At 35.9% G+C, this 27,095-nt stretch overlaps 1 protein-coding gene across 1 annotated transcript in view; it reads right to left on the minus strand.

The window, feature by feature from the left end:
* Positions 1–4,560: 4,560 nt before the first annotated feature.
* LOC125646410 (acetylcholinesterase-like) overlaps positions 4,561–27,095 on the minus strand; it is a 33,111-nt gene continuing 10,576 nt past the window's right edge. The window contains exons 6-11 of the mRNA XM_048872659.2: positions 20,487–20,652; positions 18,789–18,964; positions 18,454–18,580; positions 17,713–17,875; positions 13,485–13,666; positions 4,561–8,233 (exon numbers count right to left, since the gene is read on the minus strand). Of these exons, the coding sequence (XP_048728616.2) occupies positions 8,088–8,233; positions 13,485–13,666; positions 17,713–17,875; positions 18,454–18,580; positions 18,789–18,964; positions 20,487–20,652 (960 nt within the window). The 3' untranslated portion in view covers positions 4,561–8,087. The remainder of the gene's footprint in view (positions 8,234–13,484; positions 13,667–17,712; positions 17,876–18,453; positions 18,581–18,788; positions 18,965–20,486; positions 20,653–27,095) is intronic.

Genomic DNA, 27,095 nt, shown 5'->3' on the forward strand with positions numbered 1-27,095 from the left:
TGTATTGAAAGTGTATATCCAGCGAGTGCTTCAGTCGACAATCTTGGCAATGTTATCCTGGCATCAAACAGAGAACTCTTCATAATTTACCCAAGTCTAGAGTTTATGCATAGAATAAATACTGGTATCGAATCCATTATCTGCACCACTGGATCCATTACTTCGACCGCTGTCGATCAAAACAGTCAGTTGTGGCTAGGTACGGTGGCAGGAGGACTTTACTCAACTCCGTATTTGAAATGAAGCCAAACTTGATAGAATAAAATGATATCTGTTTTGGTATCAGCTTTTGTTCAGTATACCAACTTGTAATTAAAACTAGATATTTAAACGATCTTGAAGAATTAATATGGTATTCAAATCTGAGATGAAAGGCGAAGATACCGAACAATGATCAATCATAAATCTCACAAGGAATACAAAATAAAGAGTTGGGCAAACACAGACCCCTGGACACACCAGAGGTGGGATCAGGTGTCTATGAGTAAGCATCCCCTGTAGACCGGTCACACCCGCCGTGACCCCTATGTCTTGATCATGTAAACGGGGTAATCCGTAGTCAAAATCAGTGTGTTAAAAACGGTCTAACAATCGGTATGAAACACGTCACACAGCATTTGACCTAATGACAGGTTATATGGGTAAACGAAATCATTATAACGACCATAGAATTTGCGAAATCCTGACTTTAAAAGAGGCTGTTGAAACCTCTGTAACATCAACCTGTCAGTAGATATAGATTACAATATATTTATAGCATAAAAATCGAGTTTTTAACTTGAACTTAATAATCATGTATACCTTTTAACAATATCACTTTTAGCCTGCAATAATTGTCACTGCTGCCTGCATGTAAAATCTTTGTAATGGGGGTTGTTTCCTCCTGCTTATACCTACGTCTGATGAAGCTTAGCGTGACTACACACTTTCGTGTGTGTACTTCTTAAAAGTTATTATCATTTTTTAAAAAGACGGATGGTAAATCACTCGAATAACTAATTTAAGCACCATTGGTGTACAGGTTTTCGATTGACCATTCAATGCAGGTCCAAAATGTTATCAAGATTTATTTCTAACCCGATCCTTGCTTTTCTTGGCCAAGTCTCAAAGGTGCATTTTTTTAACCAAGTTGCAACGAAGTTGAACTCAGCTATTGGTTTGGTGATGCGGGCGGGTTGGCGGGCGGGCGGTTGGGCGTCAACAATTGGTTTCCGGATGATAACTCGAAAAGTTTACAATCTAATCAAATGAAACTTTGATGTATTGTTGGGTACCAAGTAAGGAAGACCCCTATTAATTTTGGAGAAAAATGGTCAAAGGTCAAGGTCACAGTGACCGAAAATAGAATGAAAATTTCAGAAAAATTTGGTTTCCGGATGATAACTCAGAAAGTTTAAATCCGAATCAAATGATACTTAAAGATATTGTTATGTTCCAGGTAAGGAAGACCCCTATTGATTTTGGAGAAAATGGTCAAAGGTCAAGGTCACAGTGACCGAAAATAGAATGAAAATTTCAGAAAAATTTGGTGTCCGGATGATAACTCAGAAAGTTTAAATCCGAATCAAATGATACTTAAAGATATTGTTATGTTCCAGGTAAGGAAGACCCCTATTGATTTTGGAGAAAAATGGTCAAAGGTCAAGGTCACAGTGACCGAAAATAGAATGAAAATTTCAGAAAAATTTGGTTTCCGGATGATAACTCAGAAAGTTTAAATCCGAATCAAATGATACTTAAAGATATTGTTATGTTCCAGGTAAGGAAGACCTCTATTGATTTTGGAGAAAATAGGTCAAAGGTCACAGTGACCGAAAATAGATTTAAAATTCAAAAAAAAAAATTTGGTTTCAGGAGGATAACTCGAAATTTTTTAATTTGAATCAAATGAAACTTGTATATATTGTTGGATACCAGCAAAGCAAGGCCACTATTGATTTGGAGAAGAAAGGTCAAGGTCACAGTGACCGACAATAGATTGAAAACTTCAGACAAATATGGTTTCTGGATAGTAACTCGAAAAGTTTAAAACTGAATCAAATGAAACTTGGTTATATTGTTGGATAGCAGGTTAGGAAGACCCCCCTATTGATTTTGGAGGAAAATGTCAAAGTCATAGTCCTGAAAAAAGATTGAAAATTTTAGAAATGTCTTGATCTGCATGATAACTCTAAGAGGTAATATACAACAATGAAGGATGCCCATTTCCAAACTCCTTTTAAAAATGTATTCACAAGAATTTATTACATTATATCCAACAATTAGTTCTTCACAATTATAAATATGCCACACCATTCCTGACTTTACAATGTATCCCATGCAACTCGGCTCATGCACCCCTGGGTGCATATATTGATTTTTTTTCTGCTGGGATTATATTGACATTCATTTCTGTGTTCCAAGTACTCTTTTATTGCAAGACACAACATTGCGTAAATCATTAGTTCACAGAAAACCATTATAGATCTCGATGTCTACTGTCCAGACAAATTCAAAGATTTTAAGATTTCCTTCTATTTTGTTTTAAAAGCGAGAATGGGTAGTTTGCTACTGAAGGAATTGACCTATGGCGGAAATCTTTATGCTATCATTGAGTCAAATGCAGTCTGGCGTGTTTCATGCGGATTATTAGGCCGTTCTTGACTACGGATTACTCCGTTTACCTGATCAAGACATAGGGCTCACAGCGGGTGTGACCGGTCGATTGGTAATGCTTACTCGTCCTAGGCACCTGATCCCACCAGGGGTCCGTGTTTGCCCAACTCTTTAATTTCTATTCCTTATAGGAGTTACTCAGGAATCATTTTTATTCGTGGGGGCCAATGTTCGTGGGTAAAAGTAAAATTTTGTTGGTTCATGGGGATGTAATTTCGTGGGTCTTTGATGCGTCCGGTAATTGCGGTGAAGTGATTAGTTCTCATGCTATTTAACCAGTTCTTCAATTTGATTTCGAAGTGTCCAGAACATGTCAATCACACAGTGGCAAAAATCCGGTGAAATAAAAAATTCCGACTGTGGATACAGTGTTGGAGGGAAATCCCAATTCTTCTCTGCGTTTTACACCAAGAAAATGTGAAAGTTATAACTGCATGGACGACGAGCAGCGGGCAAAAATTCCTAAATAAATTGTAGATATCGGCGTCGCCAAAGCAAGACTTGGGGGGGGGGGGGGGGGGGGGGGGGGGGGGGGGTATCGCAGCTCGGCTCATTGGACTCCGGTAAAGAAAGTTAGAATGAACGAGGAAGTTGTTATTCAAATAATAGTGATGGTGCATGTAGCATGTGACGAAATTTGATACAAAAAAATTCGCAACACACGGAGGGCACATCGAAATTACAAAACATTATGCGAGATCATTGTTACGAAGGATGGGCTTTGTGAAAAGGAAAGGAACACTAGCCGTTATAAATCTGCCAAATCATTTTGATGAAATAAAGAATGAATTTATCAATAGTGTCCAAGAAAGTTTGAGATAAATTACTGTTCGTTATCTTCATCTTTCATATACACACAATTGAAATAAGAGAGAGGTATACATAATAGCGCATACACTGACCTCTCTTATCCAACCCATAGCAGTACCACTCCAGCAGGACTGCAGTGGAAAGAACACCTCTATTGGCCATATCACGAATCTCACTTGCGACTTTGATTTAGATCAACTATTAACAAAATATTAGAACAGATGAATTACAGGAAGCATAGGATAATATCTGAATACTCTGTTTTGTAAATTAATTCAGGCTTCCAATGTTTTCATATCCTTATAATACAAACTAGATATCTACCCCTACACTGCACGAGGATGCTTTGCATGAATATATTGTGCCATTGTGGTGTTGACAAGATCTTTAAAGTGTTTTCCTATACGTCTTTGAAAGGTGAAGATAACGAGCAGTCATCAATTTACTAACTCCTTTAAGGAATACAAAATCAACACGGTCTACAGGATATAGCTGAATGAAAGGTGAAGATAACGAACAGTGATCAATCTCGTAACTCCTATAAGCAATACAAAATAGATAGCTAGGCAAACACGGACCCCTGGACACACCAGAGGTGGGATCAGGTGCCTAGGAGGAGTAAGCATCCCCTGTCGACCGGTCACACCCGCCGTGAGCCCTATATCCTGATCAGGTAAACGGGAGTTATCCGTAGTCACAATCAGTGTGCCAAGAACGGCCTAACAATTGGTATGAAGCACGTCACACAGCATTTGACCCAGATAGGTTGTATTGACGAACTAGATCGCTATAACGACCATAGAATTTGCGAAATGCTGACTTCAATCGAGACTGTTGAAACCCCTGTACCATCAACTTGTTTGTCTATAGCTTGCCTCGATTTAAAACTGACCATACGCAGAACAAGCTCTTGTGTATCGAATCAGTTGAAAGATATAAACACCATATGCAGGTGATAATGAAATATTGCTACATAAATATGGGAAGTTGACAATGGAGAAGCTGAAATCATCCTGTTTGTCATACAGTTGAGTTGTCAGTTTGCCGTTAATGTCTACTTTCAATGAAATATCCAAGTATGAAGCAAAAGTGGAAGACTCTGTGGTGTCTTTTATTTCGAGCTCACAGGGATATATCAAATCGACATGTGAATGAAAGTTATTATGTTAATAGACAAAACGTCGTCGATATATCTAAATGTCGAATTGAAGGTCACAGCAAGAGATTTTTTCTTCTCACATAGAAGTATTTGAATAAATTCTGCTTCATAGGAATATAGAAACAGGTCAGCTAACAAAGGAGCACAATTCATGCCCATGGGAATTCCAACAGACTGTTGGAAAACCTGATCACCAAAGACCATGAAATTAATAATAAAAATTGATGCACAAAAACATGTTCCATCATAATAAAGCATGTTTTTAGAATACAATTAATAATCATAAAGACGTAGGAAACAAAACCCAGCAGATATAATTAATATGATTTTGTCATGTCATAATTTGACATTTTAAAATCTTCATTGTGATGAAGATTTCATCCTTGTAAACCAGTTCACTGTTGAGAAATGGATATACAAACAGTTTATGCAAATATTCTCGATTCTCGAGAGATGTCCTGCATAAATACAGTATGAAAAGTGTGATGTTTTGCTGACATTTAAGAAGTAAATTTCATACATGTTGGTATGATCTGAGATGCTTCACCCCACATACTTCAAGAAGCTCAATGGCACGTCATGAAAAGTACGCCGGCATGAAGTGTTGCAGTTCATACTCTAATGTTTGTTATGTTTACATTCTATACATTTCTGTCAAAATTCCCAGCCGTTAAAATAGACGTACTATATTTATCAAGTAGTTCTGTATTCATGTGCACATTGTTTACAATTGCAGCACATTCATGAGGAAATGTCTATCATTACAATGTGTAACAGGATGCTCATGAAGAAATGTATATCATTAGGATTTGTAAAGATATCAAAGGCAAAAACATTGGAAATGCGAATATAAAGTATTAAACAGTTCTTCCAGCAGGAAAAAATGACAAAAACAACAGGTCAAGCACACAATCAACTTACTTCATCAAAACACAGTTTCATTGGAATGGCCAAGTTTATGGAATGCAAGACATCAATCCTTTTAGAATTTCAATACCTAATATATTGCCCACTTTTAGCAATAAAACAATTAACCATTTCAGTTTAAATTATGTTGATGAAGCTTTGTGTGTTAAAGGGGAAGGCAACCAAAAAAAAAATTTACATAAATCATATGATAAACATTTGTCATACTATTCAGTTGATATATGGTCTAGATAAGCTTCAGTACTAATTTGAAAACGTTAAAAATTGAAATTCCTGCCATCTATAGAGGCTGCCATGACGTGGAACTCTTTTGTATTCAAGACCACAAAAATCAATAATTTTGACGTCACACCGTCCGTTCCGATTTTGTTGAAATAAGGTCATCAAAGATGTGCATGTGGTAGATTTTATGAATAAATAGGTTGATGCCTTCCTGTCAAGCTGTTAACTGCACTAATGCAAAGGGGAGATGTGAAAAGTTTTTTGTTTTTTTAATGAAATTCCTGACCCAAACAGGTCATCTGAAAAGAAAAGACTATGTAAACTGTGGATCCGTCATTTGCATTATGACAAGCTGAGGTTTGAGACATTTGTATGAAGAAATGTGTACAGTCTGCCGGGTCTGCGACTCGACTGAACATCTTCTTTTCTTGATTTCTTCTTGCGAAAGAACGGGCTCAAAACTATACAACTCCAAACTTAACGGTTTGTGACTTGTCATGTTTACAGTGTTGCTGATGAAATAAATCGGAACCGACGGTGTGACGTCATAAATTAAACTTTAATGGCAGCTCTCTTAGCATCGGGTAATTTAAAATAAATGATAGATTAATATTGATTAAAATCGTTAAGCAAGGATTTTTGTTGTTAAAGACTGTCATTTACGATATCAGCAGGTAATACTTTATTCATACAAGCAACAATGTGGTTAAGGTTGCCTTTCCCTTTAAAAATAAAGTACACAAATTGGTCTCCTCAGCACAGATAAGGTTGACAAAGGGTTCACCATATTCAAAAAGTATAAAAAATGTTGACTGTATGATGTCATGAACAAAATCAGTCAATAAATATACAACTAAATGACATCCAGTTAAACATCCTTATAATGAATTCAAGCTTATCATGAAGTCATATTTATTCCTCTATGAATGAGAGGAAAATAACAATCAAAAATTGTATTGGATATGACAAAGTTTGGTTATAATGAACATTAAATGTTCAACATTTGCGGTAACCATGTTTTACGGTACTTTGAAGCTTAAAGTATTAAATGTATAATAATCTTTACTTGCAGCTACAGTCATATTTTGATGTCATGTGACTTGCTAATTAATATTCCAAATAAACAGGTCTCGCTATATGATGTCTAGGATCCCTTAATCAATGTACACAGATCTCACTATGTGATGTTGCTACTAAAATATCATAGTGCGAGCTGAGAGGTGAATCTAAGAAATTACGCTATTCAAAAACCCATGTCACATGATCATTATACATGTGGTATACAACAAATGAACTCATAAAAAATATAAATTAATGAACTAGAATTTTTTTTGACAAAAGTGAATATTCAAAATATATGCTAGAGGATGGTATAGTATTTAAGAAGGAAGATGTTGACATTTTTCTTAACTGTACTTTGTCCATTTCATATTGTATATAGACAAACAGGATTTGATAAAATCTCTGGTACTCCCACCTCTCATTCACTAAATCAATGTGTATGTCAATCTACTCGTAATAAAATGGCACTTATTATTTGTCTACTTTCGTATTAAACAACCAAACACAATATTCATAATACATAATTCATAATACAATGCCATGTAATTATGTGAGCAACCTAACTCTAAAATGTTAATTCTAAATCAAAGTTTACAACCACAAGAAAATCAATATCAATAAAACGCATACAGTGTTCTCCTCATTTCCTTTTGAATAATGGACAAAGCAACAATAATACATATATTTCAATTCATATAAAAATAAATCATTTTGTATACATCTTATGAATTGATTCAATGGTATACATTACAAAAATTAAAAAATAGGATATGTATCGCTGAAAGATGGAATGTTTATGAAAAGTGAAACATCTTTGCACAAACAAAATATGTAAATATTGCTGTATCTGTTATAAAAATGATATGTTCATTCACTGAGCATTGCATGATATGTACAGATATGTACGAGTAAATAGATAAAACATATACTGTAGTGCTACTTAATCAAAATCTACTATGATACATTTTACAACAAATACATGTCTCATAGAATAAAGATTCTAACAATGATATTTGAAAGAATCGCAGATTTGAATGGCATATTACATTTATCCTTTCAAGTTCAAATGAAATAAGTAAATCCTTCAGACTTTATGTAGCCCTCGTACTATTGTGAGCATTTGTGAATCTCATAGGCCTCTCTCCGTAGTCTGTCTATTTCTCAAGGAAAATAAACAGCCTTTCTCAGTAGTCTTTGGGCCTATTTCTGTAATTAACAATACACAGATCTATGATAATGAGGACCAGCCTTCTCAGTAGTCTTTGGGCCTATTTCTGTAATTAACAATACACAAGGCTATGATAATGATGACCAGCAGTGATGATAAGCCTGTCAGGGACCAGGTAGAGGTCTGGTAATTCTTATTGGTCTCTATTAACGGAGCAGCAGTGGCTGTACCTGCAATACAAAATGGAACATGTCATGGCACAGTTAAATTCCAGTTCAACAAAATACTGACAGATGCAAGTATATTTATAAAGTAGGGAATTAATTCATACATTTCAAAGTTTATGTGCACATGGGCCAGGTTGGGACACTACTTACAACAATGTTATATTTTGATTAAAGAGAGATTCATCTTATATTACATGTTCTGTATCATTATTCTATGCCATTTATTGATTTCCTTTGAAGGAGATCATAGAGTGTTCTGTAAAATCAACAAGGACAGTGCAATAAATTGTATGTTTCATGGTAACACAGTCATTCAGGCCAACATTTGTTTATTTTCTGTTTTATTCCATGGGTGTCGTCATGGGTTGAAATCAAACAGAAATAAAAGCACAAAAATTCAACTTTTACTTTCATTACCTAAGGAATTGTCTGTCCAACTTGCAACTTATGAAAGAAACTCTGACCTGATTTACTAAATCTACCCCAAAAGAGAAAGTGAAATTTAAAAACAGTTCATTTTTGTTATTAAACTCAATTTTACATCCAAATTTAAAAGCCAATAACACTTCTTTTTCTACAAAATTTAGGCAGTTGAAAAAAAATTCATCCTATCAGAGTTAAAAAAAGATTTCTGACCACAATTTTTCAATTTCTTTTTCTGAAATTGGTATTTATTCCCCCCCCCCCCCCCCCTTCATTTTTGAGAAAAAAATTCCCCAAAACAGACAAGCGGCCCATGGGCCACATTGCTCACCTGAATCACCTTGGACCTGCCAATGGCTGCCATTGTTCAGCAGTTGTGATTTTAAAGAATAAAGAATGCACACCAATATGACTAACATGATCTTGCTGCTCTGGATAAGACCAAGGTCACAAGGTCATAGATCATGGTATGACAGTCACACAAAAGACTTTGCCATACGAAATCTATATACAAAATATGAAAGCTCCATCTTAAATAGTTAAGGAGATATTGAATAGGTCAGATTTTTATAAAAAGAAGGTCAAACTTCCAGGTCAAGGTCACTAGGTTGCATACCATTGCATCACATTAAAGGTCTTTTCGTAAAGAATGTAAGTACAAAATATGAAAGCCCTCACTTAAATACATGTACTTCTAGAGATATATCTAAATGTCTCCTATATATATCAGCATATAACACTTTGATCCCTTATTGTGGCCCAACCCCACCCTACCCCCGGGAACTATCAAATGCAAAATTTCGGATCTATTCTATGTCAGGAAGCTTTCATAAAAATTTCCACTTTTCTGACCCTGTGGCTTTTGAAAACAAGAGGCCCATGGGCCACATCGCTCACCTGAGAAAAGAGTGTTTATGTTTTAAACCCAACATGGCAGGTGTGACCAGAAAATCAATAGGGGGTCATACACGTTGTAAATATGTGCATTAAGTGTGTAATTATAACAAATGAATGCCCTTCAGTCAAAGATTTTTGGTGCCAAGATTAATGATATTCACCAAGTTGTTCAAAAGGAATCGACGGCGAGTTTTCTTCTTCTTAATTTATAAATGAAGACAAAAATGAAATCATATCACTAGATTTATTTGAATGCAAAAAAAAAAAATCAAAAAAAAAATCGATCTTCTATGTGGCCCCAACCTTCGCCAGGGGACCATGAATTCCACAAATTTTAATCTGCACTACCTGATAATGCTTTTACATTAAAATGACTAATCATTACTATGCTCTTCTTGAGATGAAGATTTTTGAACATATATTTTTTTAAATATTTCAATGTCAAACTTTGAACCCCTATTGTGGCCCCTCCCTACCCCCTGGGGGCATGACTTGAACAAACTTGAATTTACACTACCTGAAGATGCTTCCATATAAATATGATTAATCACAGCTTTGCTATTCTTGAGAAGAAGATTTTTAAAGATTGTCCCTATATATTTGTGTGTAAAACTTTGATCCCCCCTTGGGGCCCCATCTTATCCCCGGGGGCCATGATTTGAACAAACTTGAATCTGCACTATGTCAGAAAGTTTTCATGTAAAAATCAGCTTTTCTGACTCAGTGGTTCTTGAGAAGAAGATTTTTAAAGATTTTTCCTATATATTTGTATGTAAAACTTTGATCCCCTATTGTGGCCCCATCCAACCCCCGGGGCCCATGATTTGAACAAACTTGAATCTGCATTATGTCAGGAAGCTTTCATGTAAATCTCAGCTTTTCTGGCTTAGTGGTTCTTGAGAAGAAGATTTTTAAAGATTTTTCCTATATATTAGTGTGTAAAACTTTGATCCACCCCTTGGGGCCCCATCTTATCCCTGGGGGCCATGATTTGAACAAACTTGAATCTGCACTATGTCAGAAAGTTTTCATGTAAAAATCAGCTTTTCTGGCTTAGTGGTTCTTGAGAAGAAGATTTTTAAAGATTTTTCCTATATATTTGTATGTAAAACTTTGATCCCCTATTGTGGCCCCATCCAACCCCCGGGGCCCATGATTTGAACAAACTTGAATCTGCATTATGTCAGGAAGCTTTCATGTAAATCTCAGCTTTTCTGGCTTAGTGGTTCTTGAGAAGAAGATTTTTAAAGTTTTTCCCTATATATTTGTATGTAAAACTTTGATCCCCCCCTTGTGGCCCCATCCTACCACCGGGGGCCATGATTTGAACAAACTTGAATCTGCAATATGTCAGGAAGCTTTCAGGTAAATTTCAGCTCTTCTGGCCCAGTGGTTCTTGAGAAGAAGATTTTTAAATGACTCCACCCTATTTTTGTGATTATCTCCCCTTTGAAAGGGACATGGCCCTTCATTTGAACAAACTTGAAAGCCCTTCACCCAAGGATGCTTTTGGCCAAGTTAGGTTGAAATTGGCCCAGTGGTTCTGGTGAAGAAGTCGAAAATGTGAAAAGTTTACGGACAGACAGACAGACGGACGCCGGACAAAATGTGATCAGAATAGCTCACTTGAACCTTCGGTTCAGGTGAGCTAAAAAAAGATTTTCCCTATATACTTGTATGTAAAACTTTGACCCCTATTGTGGCTCCACCCTACCCTTGGGGGTCATGATTTTTACAGTCTTGAATTTGCATTATATCAGGAAGCTTTCATTTAAATTCAAACTTTTCTGGCCTAGTGGTTCTTGAGAGGAAGATTTTAAAGATTTTCCCAATATATTCCCATGAAAAACTTTGATCCCCTATTGTCGCTCCACCCTAAACCTGGAGAACATGATTTAGCCATCTTGAATCTGCACTTTGTCAGAGACCTGCAATGTAAATTTGAACTTTTCTGGCCTAGTGGTTCTTGAGAAAAAGATTTTCCCTAAATATTTGAATGTTAAAGTTTGATCCCCTATTGTGGTCCCACCCTACCCCTGCGGGCATATATGTTTTATCAAACTTGAATCTGCACTATGTTAGCATACTGGCATGTAAATTCAAACTTTCTTGGCCCAGTGGCTCTTGAGAAGAAGATTTTAAAAGATTTCCTTTATACATTCCCATGTAAAACTTTGATCCCCTACTGTGGCCCCATCCTACCCCCGAGGGCCTTTATTTTAAAACTTGAATCTGCACTATGTCAGGAATCTTTCATGTAAATTTGAACTTTCCTGGCCCAGTGGTTCTTGAGAAGAAGATTTTAAAATGACCCCACCCTATTTTTGCATTTTCGTGATTATACCCTCTTTGAAGGGGACATGGCCCTTCACTTGAACAAACTTAAATCCCCTTCACCCAAGGATGATTTGTACTAAGTTTAGTTGAAATTGGCCCAGTGGTTCTGTAGAAGAAGATGAAAATGTGAAAAGTTTATGGACAGACAGACAGACAGGTGACAGACAAAAGGTAATCAGAATAACTCACTTGAGCTTTCAGCTCAGGTGAGCTAATACTTAAGAAAGATAAATTAATCACTGAAAATATTATGGTCTTATATTCAGCATTTAAACAGTCGTTAAATGTAAAATAAAGTCTATAATTGAAATCTCTCTGGACAAGTGGTAAATTTGTCTGAAAAAGTACATTTTCAAGTTTTTTGTCTATAAACATCTACTAGGCATTCTGAAAATCACATCTGCACTCCAAATTGGTTTAATCACTTGCAATTAGAGTGAGGCACACACAATAGTTTATACACACTAATTCTGTCATGTAACATTTGGTGTGAACCAATAGTTTTTTCAGTATGGAAACCTTCACAAATTAGAAAGGTTTGAGAGTTTGCTTACTTAGGAATGATTACATATGTACGTATAATGCCTCGTTCACACGAATGCACATTAAATTTTACTTCGCATTAAATTTGATGCGAAGTAAAATAATGCGCATTAAATCAATTCGAATTAAATAGCGTTCACACGGCGGTAATATTTAATGCGAAGTAAACTAATGCGTATTAAATTCGATTGCATCTCTAAATTAAAGGGTGCGCACAATAAATAAAAGAATATAGACTATATCATTGAAAATTATTTTATAGATATTTTAATGAATATTGTGTAGATACAGAATTCATGCTTCAAAACACTTTATATCTTTTAACAATGTACATGTAACTGATCTACATACAAGGAGTTTTGTCGTGTTTGTTTTTATGTGTTCCCAAGAAATCACTTGTTATTTCTTCTGACGACCAACATTCACTTTAGACAATATATTGACTACTGTTGTGACATAATTTTTGATTACTAATACGTATTATACACTGTAAGTCTACTATGACGTCATATGGTATAAAGAAATTCAACAATGATCAAGCGGCATATTTGTTAAAATGTAAAAGAGAAAATCATATCACTATTTCGAAACATTTTTGTCGTATTTAAAAGCAATTCCTCCCATATTGTAATACTCAGTATGCCTATGCAGAGCACATATTTATGTCTGACATTATCTAATGACACGCTGTTTGTACATGTATTTTAGTGATTTCTATCATTTTGATTAGTTTTTCGCACAAAACTAACATTGATGTATGTAGCTGACCACGGGTATGATGCAAGTGACCCAAATTTGCCATTACGCATGCGTCTACATTTAATTCGAATTAGCTTCGCTTAGCGTTCACATGGAGCTAATGCGATGTAAATCTAATTCGCATTAAATCGCGATGTCAATTTTAATTTGAAGTAAACTAATGCGCATTAAATCTTCGTGTGAATGCAGTTCAGATTTAATTCGCATTAACTTACATTTAATGCAAATTAAATTCTTCGTGTGAACGAGGCATTAGTTAAATTGTAAATGGGGGGGAAGGTGGGGGTTGACTTACTTCCTGGTCGAGATGACAGCTGTGGGAAATATGTGGACCAGAATCCAAAGTCCTTCTGTCTGTAGTTTGTGTAATTGTAAGACGAGTTACTGATGTAGAAATAGCTGTGGTTGTAAAGATTGTACTCTCGCCAAGTCACATTCTTAAAATAATTCAAATTAAATCGTCTTGGGGTAGGATCACTGCAAGGAAAATAAGGTAGTTCATATTCAACTCTATAAACCTGTGTAATCTACTCATTAATGAACGTATTATAAGAAAATAACATTATAATTGTATATTATAACCACAGTAACTTGATCCAAAGAGTTGGATTATGTCAAGTTGACAGGCGCAGATCATCAGATCATACAAGACACGAAGTGCTGAGTTTGATCTGATGATCTGCGCTTGTCAACAAGTAATGAAAAATTTATCATATATCCTCTTATGTATTTTTAAATCCAAGTTTATAAGATAATAAATGTAATCCAAATTATCAAAAACACAGACATACAGTGAAATTATATTTTGTGTATGCAGATTTGTTTATGACATGGTTAATATTTTCCACAAAAAATGTTGCATTGATGCATTGTGACATTATCAGTTTCAGAGGATACTGATACGGAATCAGAAAACCATAGTGTGGTGATCCGGAAAATCAAATCACACTTAGTGAAATCCACATTATCAAAAAACGAAACATTGATGGGTATATAAGTGCAAATATATATTATTACTACAGTAACTTGATCCAAAGAGTCGGATCACGTCGAGTTGACAGGCGTGGATCATCAGATCATACGAGACACAAAGTGTCGAGTTTGATCTGATAATCTGCGCCTGTCAACGAGACGTGATCCAACTCTTCGGATCAAGTTACTGTAGTAATGATAAATATATTATATACCCCCTTATGCATTTTAAATCCACATTTATAAGATAATAAATGTAATCCAAATTATCAAAAACACAGACATACAGAACCATGAAATTATGTTTTGTGTACGCAGTTTGTTTTGTGACGCGGTCAATATTTTACACAAATAACATTGCGTTGATGCATTGTGACGTCATCAGTTTCAGAGGATACTGATACGGAATCAGAAAACCACATCGTGGTGATCCGGAAAACCGGATCATACGCTGTGAAATCCACAGTATCAAAGAACGGTACATTGATGGGTATATAATAATATCAATTATCATACTTGTACGAGCACACAATCTGTAAAACTAACTTTGAGAATGCAGGATAGGTGATGTTCATTTTGATTTCAGAGTGAAATAAGAGTGTAGTAATTACATGTGTATGTACAATTAATCATTGGCTTTTGTAATTTACAGGCACTACAATTGTAAATAACTCCGGCACACATAAAGCATAAAGAAAAAAGTGTAAATAAATTTTCCATAAAACTACCTAAAAACATATTCAACACTAAAAATGTGTAAATAAATTTTCCACAAAACTACCTAAAAATATACAAGAGGCCCAGGGGCCTTATAGGTCACCTGAGTATCATGTAACAACCTTCCAATGTTTGAAATAGGTTTGTGTTTAAATATAAGAATTTTACTTTTGGATGGAAGAAACATTGAATAGCTATGTGGTCAGCCCCGCCTTTGCACCAGAACCCCTGACCCAGGGGCCATAAATTTCAGTTTTGAAAGAAGCATCCTTGATCATCATTATCATACTATTAGTTTGTCTACTTAATACCCAGCAGCAGAGGAGAAGATTTTCAAAGAAAGAAAATGCATTTTCACTATATGATCAATAGGGCCCCACCCTAATACCAGAACCCCTGACCCAGGGGCCATGAATTTCACAATTTTGAAAGAGGCATCCTTGCTCATCATAACCATGCTATTGGTTTGTCTACTTAATACCCAAGGACAGAAAAGAAGATTTTCAAAGAAATAATGCATTTTCACTATATGACTTATAGAGCCCCACCCTAGCACCAGAACCCCTGATCCATGGGCCATGAATTCCACAATTTTTAACAATAGGTACTGTGAGCAATGCTCACTAAGAATACCCCCCGCTTACCCCAATCTCCCAAAGGGTGTTGGTAATAGGTATAAACTACCTCTTTTCTGAGTGTTGCTACTTCGATGTCCAGTGCGCATGACCTTTGACCTTTTGACCCCAAAATCGATAGGGAACATCTTCATCCCATGGGTAGTCCATATGTTTGATATGGTGACTGTAGGTGGAAAGGATAACGCTTTAGAGCCCGGAAACCATATTGCTACTTCAATGTCCAGTGCGCTTGACCTTTGACCCCAAAATCGATAGGGAACATCTTCATCCTATGGGTAGTCCATATGTATGATATGGTGACTGTAGGTGGAAAGGATAACACTTTAGAGCCCGGAAACCATATTGCTACTTCGATGTCCAGTGTGCTTGACCTTTGACCTTTTGACCCCAAAATCGATAGGGAACATCTTCATCCCATGGGTAGTCCATATATATCATATGGTGACGGTAGGTGGAAAGGATAATGCTTTAGAGCCCGGAAACCATTGCGTCTACAGACGGACGGACAGACGGACAACCCGATTCCAGTATACCCCCCCACAACTTGTTGCGGGGGGTATAAAGAGGCATCCTTGCTCATCATTACCATGCTATTAGTTTGTCTACTTAATACCCAGAGACGGAGAAGATTTTCAAAGAATTTCTACATTTTCACTATATGACCAATAGAGCCCCACCCTAACACAAGAACCCCTGCCCCAGGGGCCATGAATTTCACAATTTTGGTAGAGGGCTCAACGCTCATTATAATTATGCCCACAGTTTGGCTTCTTGATGTCCAGGAGTAAAGAAGAAGATTTTTTAAAATTACACTCATTTTGATGGTTTTTGCCCCACCCCTCAGGCCCCAGGGGGGCAGGGACCACGAATTTCACAATTTTTGTTCCCCTCCACCCACAGATGCTATATGCCAAAATTGGTTGAAATTGGTTCAGGGGTTTCAGAGAAGAAGCTGAAAATGTTCAAATGTTAACGCACGACGAACGACGACGGACAAAAACAGATAGCAATAGGTCACCTGAATGAATTCAGGTGACCTAATAAAACACTAAAAAAATGGAAATGCCTAGTGTTCTATATGGTAGACACTTTTCTTATACTTCTTTAATATTCTACAGTACCTCTAGTTGCTTAAATTCTCTTTGATATTCCTTTTTAAATCATTACAAACTTCATAACGAAAGAAACCTAGCATACCCTTATGCCTGTTGACACCAGTTATGTCTGGTTTCATAGCATGTTGCTTTATATCTTCTTAAAAGTCTTGGGATCTCCATGGATTTGTAAATTATGAAGTACAATGGAACTTTGGTATCTCAAACATCGATATCTTGAATACCATGGATATATTGAAGTGAGTTGAAAGTCCCAACTACTGTAGTACATATTCTTTATCTATCAAGTTCATGATAACGAGGTTAACCAGTTGACTGTGTTTTTAAGTATTGATGTAAGAAAACAATTCTAATACATATTGAATTATCTTATTTACTAATTGCTATGTTCGTTGGCGATGGCCAGTATTAGAGAAATTCTTTATATCAAGGAATACACAAGACTTTTTTTTAAATTCATCGATTTTTAAATGGGATAGGTTTTTAGGTAGGCTACTATATACATTGAGGAGGTTCCCTATAAATTTTCTCTTTACACCTGAACGAACTGTCACTAAAAATGCAAGTAGTGTATTTGTACTTAAATTAACATGTCAAAAACAAGTACTGAATGCATACTTATAATGATTAGATTGGTCAAATTCTAGCAAAGCTGTAACAAAGGATGGCTTTAAACAACAGTTTTTTTGTTCGATACAGATAACCTGTACTGGCAATTACCTCACAAGTTACTATTGAAATTGAGAGAAATTCGCAAATCCCACTAAATCAAGCATGTCCGTTTCTGTCAACTCAGCTGCTATAAGTATGCTCTCCATGTAATGTGAATGTATTGTTTCTGTAGGGATGTAATCAGAAGTGTTTAATATATTGACTGGACAGTATAGTGTGTTTCTGTAGGGATGTAATCAGAAGTGTTTAATATATTGACTGGACAATATAGTGTGTTTCTGTAGGGATGTAATCAGAAGTGTTTAATATGTTGACTGGACAGTATAGTGTGTTTCTGTAGGGATATAATCAGAAGTGTTTAATATATTGACTGGACAGTATAGTGTGTTTCCAGTTGATATGAACATACCCATAAGAGGAGAAGTTTGTCCAAAGACTCATCATGTATTCACTCATGTTTCTGTCTGCATAGTCATATTGCTGACGGGGATAAACTCCCAGCAGGTCTATGTAGGTCTGGTTAATGAATGGGAAACCAAAGATATACTGCAGTTCCTGGCCATGTGCTACCCCTGTATTTTGTAAAATAAAAACGATCATAAGTGAATTGAGAGAAATTCTCATCATTATGAACGTGAGATTAAACAAGCATTGCTCATGAAGGCTACCATTATACAACATATTCAATACCATTATTCAACATATTCAATAACATTATACAACATATATTCAATACCATTATTCACTGTATAACAATACATTTCCACTATTTTTGCCTTTGATATCTTTACCAACTGTTCTGGTGATGCAGATGTGAACAATGTGCATATGAATCTTGATAAATATAGCACATCTACTCAACGGCTGAGAATTCTGACAGAAATGAAAGTAGAAATTAAATATAGGAAATAAATTTCAGTTTTGAAAATGCATGAGGGAATAAATTAAAAGCTTCCCACCAGCATACTCGTCATAAAGTGCCAATGCCCTTAATGAAGTATGCTGGCGTGAAGCATCACAGTTCCTACCCTCATGTATTTTCAAAAATAAAATTTATTTCTTAAACAACAATTTTCTAAAGGGTAAGATGTAAAGCCCTAGGAGGTTGTAAATACAGTACAGGGCTGCATAGTAAGAAAGACACACCCACCTCTGTAATAAGGCAAGTAGTCATTCCAGGAAAAGTAGTTAAAGACGTAAAAGAAAGTTTTGTTATGTACTGTCTGCCACCTCATAGCCTCATTCATTCCTGTACCAAACATGTAGTCCGACATCATCTACAACACAATTACAAAATGTTGGACACAAATTCAGTCTGCCATTTATCATAAAGAATGTTCTTTTTGGATCATTTTTAGACCAACAAAAATACAAAGTTCATCTGTTCTTAACTAGAAATCTATCGGCTATACATGCATATCAAAACAATTTGTATAAACTGAGAATGATAATAATTTGTTGCCAATGGAAGAGCAGACAACTCACATCTACTGTCCGGCGGAGGATCATAGTTTGGTTCTGAGGCTGAGGCCAGTATGTATACTGGAAGATCATGGCTTCTTTGGTGACGCTGTCTTTCACTCCTCGGTCACTAAGGAACTCATTAATGATATTGTCAAACTGGATTTTCTGTACTCCTTCATCAAGGGTTGACAAATTGGCTGTCAAAGAAATCCACATCAATACATGTAATAAATGGGCATATAATTGAGGTACTTTTTCCACAATCCTACTATTTTGACAGCTTAGAGTATTGCTCAATTATGTTTTCCCACAGATCTCCAGAAAGAAAATCATACAAGGCTCTAAACACTGTTCATATTAATCTGTACACTGTAGACGTATTTACATGTAATTCCACGGAGTCTTTATTTCACGGATTATCATTCTTGGTTTGGTTCACGAGTATGAAATTCCGCTGAGTTGCATATGACATACATTAAATCAGCTCACATACTGTAAGTCTGCATGTATGAAATTCTGTAGATTCTATATGACTGCTGACTTAGCACAAATAGGCACTACACTTAACAAGAGGTACTGTGAGCAATGCTCACTAAGAATAACCCCCGCTTACCCCAATCTCCCAAAGGGTGTTGGTAATAGGTATAAACTACCTCTTTTCTGAGTGTAAAAAACAAATGGCATGACAAACCTTGGGTATTCTCGTTTGTAGGGAGAAATGGATTATCTAGGAACACAGCATCTCCATGTGATTAAAAAAGCCGCTAAAGAATTTAAATGGAAACCATATTGCTACTTCGATGTCCAGTGCGTGTGACCTTTGACCTTTTGACCCCAAAATCAATAGGGAACATCTTCATCCCATGGGTAGTCCATATGTATGATATGGTGACAGTAGGTGGAAAGGATAACGCTTTAGAGCCCGGAAACCATATTGCTACTTCGATGTCCAGTGCACTTGACCTTTGGACCCCAAAATCGATAAGGAACATCTTCATCCCATGGGTAGTCCATATACATGATATGGTGATGGTAGGTGGAAAGGATAATGATTTAGAACCCGGAAAACATATTGCTACTTCGATGTCCAGTGCGCTTGACCTTTGACCTTAAAATCGATAGGGAACATCTTCATCCCATGGGTAGTCCATATATATCATATGGTGACGGTAGGTGGAAAGGATAATGCTTTAGAGCCCGGAAACCATTGCGTCTACAGACGGACGGACAGACAGACGGACAACCCGATTCCAGTATACCCCCCCACAAATTGTTGCGGGGGGTATAAAAATGTACATTTACAGTATATCATATAATTATAGAGTACAATAAATCATTAATAAATATTGACATTTCCAATGTTGTTGTCTTTGATATCTCTACAAATTGTAATGGCAACCATTTCTTCATAAAAGCAAACAATGCATGTATGAATACAGATTAATATAGAACTTATATTTTAATGGTTGGGAATTCTGACAGAAATTAAAGTACAATGTAAATATGTATAAGAAATAAACTTCATTTTTGAAAATACATTAGGGAAAGGACTCACATTAGAGAAAGTACTGCAATGCTTCCCGCTGGCATATTTTTTCATTAAGAGCTAATACGTCTCATGTAGTATGCCAGCATGAAGCATCATAGTTCACACCTAATGTATTTTCATAACCAAAATTTATTTCTTAACACTCTCAAGACAAGTAATACGATACTCACGAATAAATAACGAGCCATCATCTTTGTTGAGGCCTCCCATCACTACAATTCTTTTAAAATTACCAAGTTCTCGCATAAGTTTTGGATTATCTGGTAGAAATGCATTGACGGTCCCCACCAATGACCCGTCCACTACAGGCCCCCAGGGATTTCCGACCGAGCCAGGCTGAAATGTATCAAGAAAATGTTTAATGCAACAAAATCTGACATTGCTTTTCTGACTTTGTGCTGAAATGGGAAGGATTTCTGTTTCACTTCTTCACCTCTGCTACATAAAGCACATAATGCATTCCAGAATAAAAAAGGATATTCCGGGAGTACTTTTTCTGGGTTTTAGAGCAAATCTGTCATAGGGTAAACGAATGAAGATGGAGGAATGTTCTCCTATCTCAAATGTTGATGTAGTAACATTACTCTATCCTCTGTGGATCTTATTGCTCAAAATCTCTGATAGAGGAATGTTCTCCTATCTCCAATGATGATGTAGTAACATTACTCTATCTTCAATGATCCTATGATAGAGGAATATTCTCCTATCTCAAATGCTGATGGAGTAACATTACTCTATCTTCTATGGATCTTATTGCTCAAAATCTCTGATAGAGGAATGTTCTCCTATCTCCAATGATGATGTAGTAACATTACTCTATCTTCAATGATCTTATTGCTCAAAATCTCTGATAGAGGAATATTCTCCTATCGCAAATGCTGATGGAGTAACATTACTCTATCTTCTATGGATCTTATTGCTCAAAATCTCTGATAGAGGAATATTCTCCTATCTCCAATGATGATGTAGTAACATTACTCTATCCTTTGTGGATCTTATTGCTCAAAATCTTTGATAGAGGAATGTTCTCCTATCTCCAATGATGATGTAGTAACATTACTCTATCTTCAATGATTTTATTGCTCAAAATCTCTGATAGAGGAATGTTCTCCTATCTCCAATGCTGATGTAATAACATTACTCTATCCTCTGTGGATCTTATTGCTCAAAATCTCTGATAGAGGAATGTTCTCCTATCTCCAATGATGATGTAGTAACATTACTCTATCTTCAATGATCTTATTGCTCAAAATCTCTGATAGAGGAATGTTCTCCTATCTCCAATGCTGATGTAGTAACATTACTCTATCTTCTATGGATCTTATTGCTCAAAATCTCTGATAGAGGAATATTCTCCTATCTCCAATGATGATGTAGTAACATTACTCTATCTTCTGTGGAACCTATGATAGAGGAATGTTCTCCTATCTCAAATGCTGATGTAGTAACATTACTCTATCTTCTATGGATCTTATTGTTCAAAATCTCACCGCGGTGGCCGAGAGGTTAGAGCGTTCACCCTGCATGCGGAAGGCTGGGGTTTGAATCCCGGCCACGGCAGACCACAGCCTTAAGTCGTTAAAATAGGTAGTGACAGTTCCATCGCCAAACGCTCGGCATCAGCTGTGAATGTCACGGTTCCTCGGAGATTACCTTAAAAACGTATGTCCCGTGCCACAGTAGGTGTGGCACGCTAAAGAACCGGAATGTTCTCCCATCTCAAATGTTGATGTAGTAACATATAGAGGAATGTTCTCCTATCTCAAATGTTGATGTAGTAACATTACTCTATCTTCTGTGGATCCTATGATTGAGGAATATTCTCCTATCTCAAATGTTGATGGAGTAACATTACTCTATCTTCTGTGGAACCTATGGTAGAGGAATGTTCTCCTATCTCAAATGCTGATGTAGTAACATTACTTTATCTTCTATGGATCTCATTGCTCAAATCTCTGATAGAGGAATATTCTCCTATTTCCAATGTTGATGAAGTAACATTATCTTCTATGGATCTTGTTGTACAGAAAAGTCTTAATAATTAGAAACTCTAATATTGTCTTTGTAAAGCACATGCTATCTGTGTATGTACTGCACTGTCTTAACAGTTGCTTGTTAAGGGGCATCCTAAACACTATTGTATTCATAACTGTTTGGTAAGAAAATCAATTTGATAAGGAAACTGTATCTTCTCTCAATGATCATGATATAAAGAATTTCTATGAACACACACACACACACACACACACACACACACATACATGCATTAGGGCATTGGTAAAGGGGCGGCAATCGGCGTCCCGATAATTTTGAAAACAAAATTGAAAACAAAAATGCAAAATTTGGAGAGGCGATATCTGCTAATTGGAGAGTATAACACCATCTGTGGTCAATAGAGCGGCAAAATGCGAAAGCTATTGTTTACACTAGCTGATGAAAATGGGATCTAAAATTAAGTGATAAGACAATGCCTTCTTGCTGTAAAAGAACCAATTTAGCAATACTGCTAACACAAACTTTCTGTCAATTCAATGAACAGGATATATGTATAATAAAATACATAATGGTAGAAGGCCAATCTCTAAAGCTTACAAAAGTATGAAACAATTAATTACATAGAATATTGAAAGAAGGATGAGGTAGACAGGGAATCAGAGAAATTATCGCCACAAAAAATTATTTATAAAGTGGGGGAGGATGTAAGTAGTATCCATGCTTCAGGTGCCTGCATGTGGATGAATGCTCTGGATTTCTTTCATAATATAATTTCAATTCCTTAGACTAATAATTTTGTCACATGCATCATCCAATTCGGATTTCATGAAAATATAGTTACAATTTACATTACCAATTTATTTACGATTTTCAAATATGACAGGAAAATTACAATAATATAAATGTGATGTGTTTATAAGTTATAAAGGAACGTGATATCTTCTGTCCCCTCAAGAATTTTACTTTTTATCAATGGTGGAGAGAGAGAGAGAGAGAGAGAGAGAGAGGGGGAGAGAGAGAGAAGAATCACATTATCAAAGTTATCAGTTTGACAACAGGCTGATAATTGAATGCATATCAATGTATCAAATCCATCATGAATATTCTTATAGGTTGCATATTATATATACATGTATATATACATGTATGTAGTATCCATCTTGAAGAATCTTAGAACATATAGAGGTCATTACGTGTATAATGTTACTAATTCTTGCAATAATGCAATTATAAAACAGTTTTGAAAACACAGTTGTATTTGGTTTCATGGTATACAGGGCTCGAAATTAAGATATGTTCGTCAGTCTGTGACTGGCTAAAAGTCTGGCAGACTGACCGGCATTTGTTTTAGTCAGTCCGATGGGACTGGTTAATTTTCTAAAGCATCATTTTGGAAAATATACTTAATATGAAATTTCATACACATTTCGCATGCTTCGATGTGTTACAATATTGTCTAAGGCATAATGAGTTAAATTTCATTTTAATGATATCAACAAAATATATTTGATTATTTCAGGAAAACTCTGTTGGACTGGTAATTTTTTCTGCGGACTGGTTAAAATTATACCCCATCAGTCCGGCTGGACTGGTGACATAAAAAGTTAGCTTCAAGCCCTGGTATAAATAGTACATAATTTACATATACCTCAGAACTGATCATTCCACACACATACATATTGTAGGTGTGACACAGAACTGATCATTCCACACACATACATATTGTAGGTGTGACACAGTTATAAACAGCTTTTACAGATTCCGACACTGGTTTAATTCTAATAGATCAAAACAAGAACTATTACTTTTGTCAATGTGTTTTTACTACATTTGTATATCTGATGCTTTTTTTTTTTTATCAAATAAAGATTTAATATAATTATGTATTTTTACAATTAATATGAATGATCTGTGATTACAGTACAAATCAATCATGATACATGCATGTACTTACATAGTTACAACTTTTTAGGAAAAAAGAAATCACATATTATTAGCCTGTTTACACAGCAACAGCTAAGATGTTCAGATTTCAACATTTGACCTGAAATCTAAGGCACATTGACACAGCCACCAGCTAGCCCACTGTGATTAATTTATGTTATCAATTTGTGTAGAGCTGATAGGCACAACAACTGCAGGATGATGATATATTTATAGATTCACAAAGGTGGCTTGATCATTCTAATCTTCACTAGCATATTATTAGATTTTGAGTTCCCAAGGTACAATTGTATATGTAAAAATGATGTGATTGAATGTCTGAGAAAATGATTACTTACTCTAACTCTGAAGTCTAGCTTGGATAGAGGGGGAGATAAGGCCATCTTAAAGGCCGGGAGTAACCTAGAAAAATTTACACCCCTACAGCAATATATATGGCAAGAGGACAGGGCTTAGCAGTGTTATCAGAATAAGCAGCAGTCTGATGCTTGACTCTACACTGCTCTGTAGCAGACGATATTTTGAACAGGGAACTGGCATGATTTATCAAAATAAACTAAAGTTTTCCTGCATTTTTCTACCACTCTGTTCAATCTGTGAGGCACTGAAAGGATATGTTTTTACTTTAACAAAACTTCACCCTACGAACTACAAAATGAATTCATCATTGTTTTATCCATGTCTTTTAAAACATATAGTTTTTTGATAATATACACAAATATTGGTGTATATGATATACTAATACTTATGATTTTCCTCTTGGTACCTTTCAATTATGAGAAGAATTTGGGGGGAAATTGTAGCTGTGCAATGGAGGACATGTGCATTGAAGGATTATTAAGAAACACTTTGTCCATTATGATATTTGGAGACCTACTGTCTGTGATTGTCTCTTTTGACGTTGTAATGTTCACACGTAAGAGTCCAGATTGAGAGTAATTTTAAAGTGATGGTTGATCAATTGGACATTTGTCATCATTAGTGAGAGACAATGGGATTTACACTGGCCTAGGATATTGTTGCTTGATCAGAAAAACATCATGCTTGACATTATTCTAGAAAAGGTACCAGCAATCCTTCAAAACTCTGAAACAGCGATCAGACTGAACAGTCCTAATGAGTTATTCTTATAAAGTTAGCAAATTTTTTAAAGGAATGTGATTATATTTAATTAAAAAATAAAATCTGGATTTACCAATGATATATGAGTAAGTACTTTTTTTCCACGTTATACAGTGATTTGATTACATGTTGCCTTTGGTGCAATCCCCCTTATCTAGAACTAGACAAGCATGCTCATGCAATATGCGAGTCAACATCCGGTGTAAACAATAACAAAAGATATCATTACAGCATTACATTATATCAGATGAACTACTACTGTCACACTTCAAAATGTTGCACTGCACACATTTAACACAGTGTTACAAATGCAAGGTGAAGATAACGAACAGTGATCAATCTCATAACTCCTACAAGCAATACAAAATAGATAGTTGGGCAAACAAAATCTATAAATCAGCACGATGAAATATACAATAGATATAGCTAAAACACTTTACACATCTAAGGACGGTGCTTGAGCTAGGGGCTCTAAGGGTGCAGATCGGCCCCAAATTTACATATCTTTAAAATTCAGTCAATAAACTTGACATTACTCTATTGTTACTCTTGGCCATTTAGTTGTTCTTAATAGAGGCATATATCTGGGAAGTCTTGTATCAATGATGTCACATTCACCTGGTATTATGATGTTGTTTCCACAACAAGAGGCCTAGGGGCCTTATAGGTCACCTGAGTATCATGTAACAACCTTCCAATGTTTGAATTAGGTTTGTGTTTAAATATAAGAATTTTACTTTTGGATGGAAGAAACATTGAATAGCTATGTGGTCATGAAGTACATGTGTCATTTTAGAAGATTTTTTAAAATCACACTCATTTTGATGGTTTTTGCCCCACCCCTCAGGCCCCAGGGGGGCAGGGACCACGAATTTCACAATTTTTGTTCCCCTCCACCCACAGATGCTATATGCCAAAATTGGTTGAAATTGGTTCAGGGGTTTCAGAGAAGAAGCTGAAAATGTTCAAATGTTGACGCACGACGAAGGACAAAAACAGAAGATTTTCAAAGAAATATTGCATTTTCACTATATAATCAATCAGCCCCGCCTTTGCACCAGAACCCCTGACCCAGGGGCCATAAATTTCAGTTTTGAAAGAAGCATCCTTGATCATCATTATCATACTATTAGTTTGTCTACTTAATACCCAGCAGCAGAGGAGAAGATTTTCAAAGAAAGAAAATGCATTTTCACTATATGATCAATAGGGCCCCACCCTAATACCAGAACCCCTGACCCAGGGGCCATGAATTTCACAATTTTGAAAGAGGCATCCTTGCTCATCATAACCATGCTATTGGTTTGTCTACTTAATACCCAAGGACAGAGAAGAAGATTTTCAAAGAAATAATGCATTTTCACTTTATGACTTATAGAGCCCCACCCTAGCACCAGAACCCCTGATCCAGGGGCCATGAATTTCACAATTTTTAAAGAGGCATCCTTGCTCATCATTACCATGCTATTAGTTTGTCTACTTAATACCCAGAGACAGAGAAGAAGATTTTCAAAGAATTTCTACATTTTCACTATATGACCAATAGAGCCCCACCCTAACACACCAGAACCCCTGATCCAGGGGCCATGAATTTCACAATTTTTAAAGAGGCATCCTTGCTTATCATTACCATGCTATTAGTTTGTCTACTTAATACCCAGAGACAGAGAAGAAGATTTTCAAAGAATTTCTACATTTTCACTATATGACCAATAGAG

This window comes from Ostrea edulis, chromosome 6, assembly GCF_947568905.1.
Source record: "Ostrea edulis chromosome 6, xbOstEdul1.1, whole genome shotgun sequence".
Taxonomy (NCBI): Eukaryota; Metazoa; Mollusca; class Bivalvia; order Ostreida; family Ostreidae; genus Ostrea; species Ostrea edulis.